General features: G+C 45.2%; 1 protein-coding gene across 1 annotated transcript in view; it reads right to left on the bottom strand.

The window, feature by feature from the left end:
* Positions 1 to 261: 261 nt before the first annotated feature.
* Positions 262 to 8,937, bottom strand: part of itih5 (inter-alpha-trypsin inhibitor heavy chain 5) — a 14,579-nt gene continuing 5,903 nt past the window's right edge. The window contains exons 8-14 of the mRNA XM_023395333.2: positions 7,472 to 7,643; positions 6,859 to 7,168; positions 4,315 to 4,997; positions 3,277 to 3,330; positions 2,327 to 2,443; positions 1,779 to 2,156; positions 262 to 777 (exon numbers count right to left, since the gene is read on the bottom strand). Coding sequence (XP_023251101.1) covers positions 518 to 777; positions 1,779 to 2,156; positions 2,327 to 2,443; positions 3,277 to 3,330; positions 4,315 to 4,997; positions 6,859 to 7,168; positions 7,472 to 7,643 — 1,974 coding nt within the window. The 3' untranslated portion in view covers positions 262 to 517. The remainder of the gene's footprint in view (positions 778 to 1,778; positions 2,157 to 2,326; positions 2,444 to 3,276; positions 3,331 to 4,314; positions 4,998 to 6,858; positions 7,169 to 7,471; positions 7,644 to 8,937) is intronic.

Raw genomic sequence — 8,937 nt, 5'->3', positions numbered from 1 at the left:
GTCTGTGTGTGTGTGTAGTTGTGTGTTATGCGTGTTAAGTGGACATGTAGTCAGTCATTGGCGCTGGGACATGGGGGTTAGTTGCTGGGGTTGGTGTCTGTGGTAACCAGGTGTGATCTTCAGCTCAGGGTCGCCACGTTTAAGACGTGTTGACACACATATTGGGTGCGTGAGAAAAACACACACACGACACTCTGACATGGACGGAAAATTTAAATTATAAATGTGGTTTTTTACGTCTCTGAACAGAACCTCAAAGCATGTGTTTAAATGTTTTATTTATTTACAATTTAAAAATTATTTTAAAAAATAACACATATATAATAAAAAACATTACATTTCTATTAGAAATAGTAAAAAAATATATTCAAAAGAGAAAACTGTGGGTAAAGAGAACTGAAATGTCAAGTTTGAAACCGTTTGGATCTATTGCAGTGTGATAATTATGGAATTATACAAAATAAAAAGGAGTTAAGTCAAATAATTAAATGCGGCACTACAGTTCGTGGCTGTCACCTCACACTCGGTTGGAACCGTGTGGCCAGTCCCCCGTGTCGAACATGTGCGACATCAGATAGTCCTCATACTGTCCGTCTATCAGCTTGGCTGCGTTGTTTCTGGCGAACCAGCAGTCCACGCTCTGCGTCCCGCTGTAGATCCGCCGGCTCTTCTGAACCACCGGCACCGAGCGGTCCTTCACCTTCAGGACCGGAGACGGTTTCGTGCCCCCCTGCGCAGGAAGCTCCGCCAGTCCCACTTCCTCATACAGGAACTGACCTGAAAGCAGATTGGATCAAAGGCGCGAGTTATTTTTAGTAAAAAGCCTTGACGGTTGATTTTCTGCTGATGTCCGTTCAACCGTTGTGACCATTTGTTCCCACAAAGATAAAAAAGGATTCAGTTTCCACAGAATCGTGCCACAGGCAGTTAGAGAAAACTTACCCTGATGAGGCTCTACTGGCTAAAGTCTTGGCTTTATTGGATCTTTTTTTCTCCACATTTCATTCTTTGGCCTTCGTGCAAATCGTGCAACGAGTGCAGGAGTCTCCTCACAATGATCTCCGATATCTCAAACTGCATTAGACTTTAAAACTCTCATTTGTTTTTGTTGGGTCTGCAGCTCCTTGATGCAGAATCAGGCAGGTTAAACTGCAAGTGAAGCTGCTCGTAAACTGATGAGGAAGAATCTTTCCATTCGAGATGAAATGTTTTTATTTTGGCTTTTTACTCAGAGTGAAATATAAGCCAATGAAAACACATTCACTGTAATGTTGACCCCAGGAGTTATGGATCAGTTTGCATTCTTAAATCTGGATTTATGTGAAATTCCCGTTAATTTTGGCATCACACCCTGCTATCAGGTTTTAATTTCAGCTGATGAGGCATCTCAAAAACAAATGGCTGAATTTCCTTGAAACTTTGCGGTGAGTTTTTATAGTCCTGACCTCTTTCTCAATCACCAGCCTTTCTGAAGAAGTTTCAAAACTTCAAAACTGATTCCCATTAAACTTCACGCTGCCCTGGGAGCTCAGTCTGGCCTTCTCATTTTCAAACAAATATGAATACAACCCATAAATCAAATTGAACAAATACAAACCTGCCGCAGTTTAATTCAACTCATAACCTCTTTGTTTTTGTTTCTGAACATATTTAAATCATTTAGCTGGAACCGGATGTGGAGCCACTCTTGGGATAAACTCCCTACTGTTGTGATGTACTGCATATTGTTCCTTCCTCAACGATCACATGATTAAAGCTCTAACCCCAGTGACGCTCACCCAGCAGGCCGTGGCAGTTGTGGGACAACCCCTTGCTGTTGCCGATGTAGAACCCCAGGTGGTCTCTCTGGTAGGGAGCCGGGTTCTTGTACTGATGCAGCAGGATCACAAAGCTGATGTTCCCGCCGACCGTCACCGTCACGTTGGACCTGCCCACAATGGACACCGACAGCGCGCCGCTGTCCACCGCGGCGGTGGAGTGGCAGGGCAGGACGATGCGGTCTCGGCCGTCCAGGATGACTTTCTTCGGGGTCACCTCGATGTAGGCGCGCTTGGGGTGATCCACCACGACGGTGATGGTGCTGAAGTAGGTACGCTGCTGCTTGTGGCTGCCCGGCGGAGGCGGGGCGCCGATTAGCTTGCCGTTCACTGTCACACCTGGAGAACAGAAAAGTGAGATAAGACTTTAAATGCCTTTTGATGATGTTTAACAGAATTATGAGTATTTTTTTGGCCATTTTATGTCTTTATTTGACAGGAAATGCAGCCCGCACGGTTTGCACCATAACCCCTCGGCTGTCAGGTCGCCCCGGCAACATGAGTCTTACCGGAGTGCTTGTGGTCGGATACCAGGCGAAGGATGTGTCCAGGCTCACCGTTGATGTTAAAGCACACTGTCAGTTTGCTGAGGGGGAACTCCACCACAAAGTGAGGGTCACCGTCGGCTGAAGTTGTCAAAGGGGATAAGAGACGGTTGTTTTCAAAAACACAGCTGACGACTTAAAGTGAAATGTCCCAATTTGACAGAGAATTCATTACACCGTGTAAACTAATGAGAAACAGAGACAGTTAGAGTTTGATTTGATGGTATGGAAAGATATTCCTGGATATAGATAAAGGCCTTGTTGTCAGTTCTTGAGCTCAGTTTATGTTCTATACAAGTTTAGTTCACATCTTTAGCCGGGTTCTCCTCGGGCCTGTGAGAACCAGCTCAGATGAACAGAGGAGCGATGAGATGAGAGGAGATGATAGAGCGACAGTAATGACAGGGTCATTAGCCCTCGCTAACTGCCTCTGATGGGATCCCTCTCTTAACTGTAACACATGCACAAACATCCACTTCTGAACTCTTTGCTCTGTCCGGTTCACCCACAGTGCGTGTGTGTGTGTGTGTGTGTGTGTGTGTGTGTGTGTGAACACGCACATGCATGTTTAAAGTGCCACGTAGGGCCTGTGTTGGCATTTCAATTAGACCCTGCATGTTTTTTTTTTTCTTCCCTCTTTCCAGGTTATGTTCAGAGGCGTCCCTGAACCCCTCGCTGTCTGTGTGATCGCTGCCGACTGTCTGACGAACATCCAAATTACAGGCCGCCCACAGAGAGGGTGTCGAGAGAGAGTCTACTGTACATTCCCCCTCTCCTCTCTTTCAAGTTTTACTGAGGAGCTGTGTAACCGCTGCATATATCCTTACAGTACATAGGGTTCGGATGCTATGGGATGAAACAGGCAGGGAAATGCGTATAACTGTTTACATGATAGAGAGAGAATGGGGAGTCACCTGATGTTTTGGAGATGGTGATGGATTTCTTGGCCGGTCTCCTCTCAACTTTACCTACGAGGAAGAGAATATTTATCTTCTGTAAATGAGACAAAGGGCTGCAATTGTTCAGTGCTTCCTCTTTAAAAAAATTCCATATGAGTAACATAAACTGTTGTTGGGTTTGTTGTTAGTGCAATACAGGGTGTCTGAGGAGAGGGAACAGTTCAATGGTTCAATCAATCTGCTTGCAGCCTTGACATGCGGCTCTACGGAGTTTGTAGTTTGCTCCTTTGCAGAGGTGTCGTTAGCTGTAGTTAGCTTGGAGTCACAACAGTTACAGTGGCTTCCAAAGGTTACCCGGTCAAATGTTGGGAAAAGATAAACCACCTCCTTTTATCTGTGCATGTGCTAAGTATCATGCAATTACTCATATTTCTGCCACAGTTTGGTAAAAATGTAGCTAAATACATAGCTGTAAACAACTAACCATGCTAGCGACAAAAGATAGCTGTGTATTTAACCATATTTTCTCCAGGGTATGGCCATACACAGTTTTTGTTTGTTGCTAGTCATACTTCCACTCCTAGGAATGACAAATGTAAACAGCTAACTGTGCTAGCAAAAGATAGAAGCTGTTTACAGCCATATGTTAGCAAATTTCTTCAAATTAGCTTTTAATAAACAGCCTGTTTTTGGCTAGTTGGTCGTTAGCGACAAAGCTGACCATGTTAGCAACAAACAGAAGCAGTTGATTTTGCAAAAAATATGAAAATTAGCTTTATGGACTGTGTTGAAGTGGATTATGGAGGTGTTTTCAAAGTCTCAATGGATATTTTGCTTCAAGCTAACTAGAGCTGTCGTCCACCGCAACAACAAAAAAGAAAGGATTTTCAGAATCAATTTGATGCTAAAAATCCATTCTGGTGGAGTATTCTTTTAGAAAAGTTGTAGGTTTCAATCCCTCAAGAGACAGATCAGTTTTTATCCCTGTGTTTGCCTTTTGTAGCAGACTTTTCACACACTCTCTACAACCACATCTAGGAGACACAACCTCACCAACTATGTTGCGCTGAGATGAAGTCTGGCTTCCTGGCTTCCTGTTGGATTTCTGTGGCTTTCCCTCCTCTGTGTCGCCTGGCAGCTCATTGGCAGTTGAGACGGCCTCACCTGCTGCTGGGTTGATGGTGGGCGCTGGAGCCATGGTGCCGTCAGCCAGGACCTCGGGCTTCTCCACCACCAGGTTGGTGAGGGGAGTGAGGAAGTGGTAGGTCAGAGAGAGGTTAGTGGCCTGATTAGTGTGGCCCTCCCTCTCCTTGCTGGTTTGGCTACGCAGCCGCGACCGCAGCCCCTCCTTGACGCTCAGGAAACCCCACACACGTTCCACAAAGTCCTCTGCCACTGAACCCAGAACGTCCGCAAGTCCCTGTGCACCCCCTGACCCCGGCGCCTTGGCACCGGACGCCATTGCAGTTGTAGCTGCTTTCACGCGGTTCGCGGTCTCCATTTCCCGGTGCCGCAGGGGCACGTCCGTCTCCAGGACGATGCTCTTGTCGTTGTTGCTGGCGGTCACCTGGACGTGAAGGGACTCTGCACTTTGGTTGGTGAGCTTCCCAGCGATTACGATCTCAGAACCGTTGAAGTAGTTGGTGAACATTTGCTGAGTGACGTACTTGACGGAGTCCTCTGTGTAGTTGATCCTTATGTCGGACAGCAGAGGAGTTCCTATCTCGTCATAGAACCTGGAAAGAGACGAGAAGAAATGCAGGATTGCAGTAGATTGTTGCAGAGACGACAAGGCAACAATCAGGTATCTCGTAAGCTCTCTAAGGGTGTGTTCAGACTGATTCCCCCTTAGAGAGTTCTGGAAACAAACGCAGAGTCATCAGGCAACTAAAACCTCTTGGTTAAGGCTAGATTGAGGTTCTGGTCGAGGTTCTGGACAGTCGTCGTTGGTAGGAGACGGGATAGAAACAGTCACAACACAATTCAGCTTTATCAGCAAACAACGTGATCTGCACAGTACCCTGCTCTTCTAGCCATCCAGCTGAGCTCTTGTTGGTTTTGTACCTTTGCTCAAGGGCACATCAGTGGTAGTTTCTTGAGGGAGGGAAACGAAACGTGGGTTGTTATTCCAGATTTCATCAAACGTCTTGGTAATCCAAACATGCCACCTTCCGGGCATAAACCTGCTTGTCTAACCCCTTTAAGCCTCTGCCACCCCACTTCAGAGTCTGTGCACACATTCATTAAGGAGTGTGTATGAAGCAGAAATGTGTGTGTGTGTGTGTGTGTGTGTGTGTGTGCATAAGTCCTGTGTCCCATCCTTGTTGTCACGCTGCGGTAAACTTCCTCACCTCTTAGCCAGCGTGTTTGTTCAAGCAGGACGAAGGCTATTATCTGCGGAGTCTATCTGTTAACCCCGCGTACATACCCAGACGCCGGTTTCACAACACGCACACATTCCTGCTCAACTGAACAAACACTTTGTGTGTCCGAGTGCGGAAGAGAGAGAGAGAGAGAGGGAAGAGGGTTATGTGTAAAAGACAGGGCGGGGGGTCCGAGAGAGAAAGAGGGTGGCTGTTGTGGTCTGTGGCTGTCACATGTTGAAGTTGATTAAAGACGTCTGTTGTCAGCACCGTCACATTTGCGGTCTCCGTTGCTTCGCAGCTCGATGAGAGATGGAGGTGCGTGTCGGAGGGGGAGAAGAGAGGGATTAGGAGAGCTAATTGCTTAATAAGAGGTGGATTAGACTTTTATGAGAGGGGAAGAATTGGACATTAATTGCTTATTTTAAGTAATATTCAGTTACGTCGTCGTATAAAATAGGTGTTGAGAATTTCTTTATTAATTTCTTAGGCTAAATGCCTCGTGTCTAGGACGTGTTTTGTGGGATAATCCTGTTTGATTAACAACTGATTCCTGGGAAGTGCATTAAAAAGATAGAACAGCGTAAACCAGAGATGGAGACAAAAAAGGAAAATGAGGATCTTGCATGAAATTTGTGGCCAAATCTTGTAGTTTTTAAAGAAATAAATACCTCAAAATGGGGCGTTCTAGACAGCCCACAGTGAGAGAAGGGTCTTCTGGTTTCAGGCCAGTTTTAAACCAGTAAAAATCCAGAAATAAGGAGTTAAAAAAATATTATGTTCTCGTCAGAAAAAGCTGATGTGTAACTGAAAAGGTAGATCAAGCTTCAGGCCAGAGTCTTGCCAGTTTTAAACCATTTTCAGTCCACATTGTAAAGCCAGTCTTAGACCACGTCAGGGCGGTTTTAGACCAAACTAGTTTTATGCCAATTTTTAGATGACTTTCAGACCACATTTTCAAACCGGTTTCAGGTCTGTTTTAGACAAATTCACACTATCTAAGACCAGAAGTTTGGTCTTAAACAAGTCATAGTCGACCTAAGCTTAGCTCTTTGGGATTTAGCCAGAGGAAGTTTTGAATGTAGGTCATTTAGGAGCTGAGATAATGAACAATCCCCATTTTGGTAATTTTTTAAAAATCCAAGATGGCAACCATATTGACATCTAGGAAAATGGGATTGCTTATTTGCTGAAAAAACAAAAAGGTTTAGACTGAACATAAACGCGCTCTTACCCTTTGAGCATGGCGCTGGCGTCGGCCTCCTCGTGGATGCGCCTCATCATCCCGCAGTTCTCCAGGGCCATGCGCTCCAGCAGCCGATAATCCACATCGTTTCCGATCCCGATAGTGAAGATGCAGAACTTCTCCTCCACGGCCGAGCGGGTGTTCCCCAGGATCGCCGTGGACTGGATCTCCCCGACGGTCGGCCGCCCGTCCGTCAAGAAGATAATGAGGGACACGCTGTTCGGGCTGGCGTCGGGGCCCGAGAGGTAACGTCGAAGCAGAGTGGAGCCGGTCTGGATGGCGCCGTCGATGTTCGTGCCTGGAGCGAAGGGACGCCATTGGAGATTAATACTCATATGAAAATGTCAAGGACATGGAAATACGTTTTTATTGCCCTGAAGGGAAAATGAAGAAACCAAAGCTCATTAAACAAGATGTTTTTCCACTTTCAACCCGTATTCAGTGCAGATCTTCAGTTAACCATGTTCGTTCCAGAAAATCCATCTCTCACGGTCCATTTAAAGTCTTCAGTCAAACCTTAAATGAGACATTTTATGCGACTACAAGTTGCAGAGGAACCGCGTGACGAAGAGGACGAACCACGAGGACGATGAAGTCTCACCTCCCGTGGGCATCAGCGTGAATATAAACTTCTTGGCGTCTCTGACGTTGAGAGGTGTGACGGGAACCAGGCGGTCGGGCTGCCACACTTTGATCTTGTTGGAGAAGCTGATGAAGTTGAAGTGATCGTCGGGACGCAGATCCCTCAGGATGGTGAACAGAGCGTCTTTAGTCTGAGCGAGGAAGAGGAAGAGTTGATGTCAAAACAGTATAAAAAATGTTTAAATATGAAATTGAGCTTCTGTTTTGTCGCCTGATTCGAGAGGTTTAACGAAGGATCTCAAGGACGCTCTTCAGGCATTTTGAAAAAAGCCTTCAGCGTATTGATGGGGAGGTTTATATAAAATAAAAATATAAAATATAGAATAAAAACATATTCAAATAAAACAGCCTTCAGCCGCTGTGTGGGAGCGTCCACAACAGCACCTTGAAACTTTTAAAAAACTTTTACTTCCAGTTAAGTAACTTTGTTCTGAGAATTAGCTTTAATCTGTAAATAAAAATAACAAGAATTTTAACTCCTAACCTCTAAAGTTAGATAACACATTTTAACCCACAAAGTACGACGTCGTCTCCTTTATCTGACTCTTTGTTCATATCGAGTTAAATAATCAACCTCAAGATTTCGTTTCCTTTGTGAAGACACAGTTAAATCAAATCAAAAAAAGTCTCTTTGCTGGATAATTTAATCCATGTTCCTCCATCCGAGTTATGAACCGAGATACAAACTAAACATGGAGTTCTCTCGGTCTCTAAGTATCGACATGGGGTTTGTAACATACACAGTCTTTGAGTTGCATCTGTTTTATATCTCGTGTCGACATATAGTGTGTGTTATATTCTGTATACACTACAGATCTTTGTACACAGCCCGGTCCTGCTCTCTGCAGTGAAGCCATGCGTTATTGTGTAACCGCAGAGAGCTGCAGTGGTTGGAAACAAACCATCAGTCAAACTCTCACAGCCGCTCCACCTCCACCTGTGGAGGGTGGTGTTAGTAATGTTGGAAACTAGTGTCAGAAACAATCATACGCTTAGTTTTGTTTATTATTTTTTGCACCTGACATGTAAAAAGACTTTGGTCATGCATCCGTCAGTGTATTCAGTTGGTTCTGAATGACTTCCATATGTAATTCTTTACAAAACACTTGATCCAAACAAACGTGAAATAATAATCACGCCACGAATCTTGACACTACATTGTAAAAAAATAAAGTTCAAGTTTTCAGGTTTTAAAAAATGTGTAATTTGTAGAAAGACTCGGAGTCGCAGTGTCTGCAGCTCTGCAGCCCCCCCCCCCCCGAGCGTGGGTGTGATATATAATTTGGTGTATGGGCTGTATACAGCAGGGGTCAGAGCCACACTGTGACCTGCTCTGAAGCCCTCTATTGTGAAGCCACATCAAAACTCACTTGTTCTGTTCCTGCAGTCCATTGGGGGCAGCCGATGGGTGGCGGGGTGTGGGGG

Source organism: Seriola lalandi, unplaced genomic scaffold (genome assembly GCF_002814215.2).
Source record: "Seriola lalandi dorsalis isolate HSWRI2012SDOR001 ecotype SW California unplaced genomic scaffold, Sedor1 jcf7180002054961, whole genome shotgun sequence".
NCBI lineage: Eukaryota > Metazoa > Chordata > Actinopteri > Carangiformes > Carangidae > Seriola > Seriola lalandi.
Note: the sequence above shows the minus strand (reverse complement) of the source record. Positions and strands in the feature narration are given on the sequence as shown.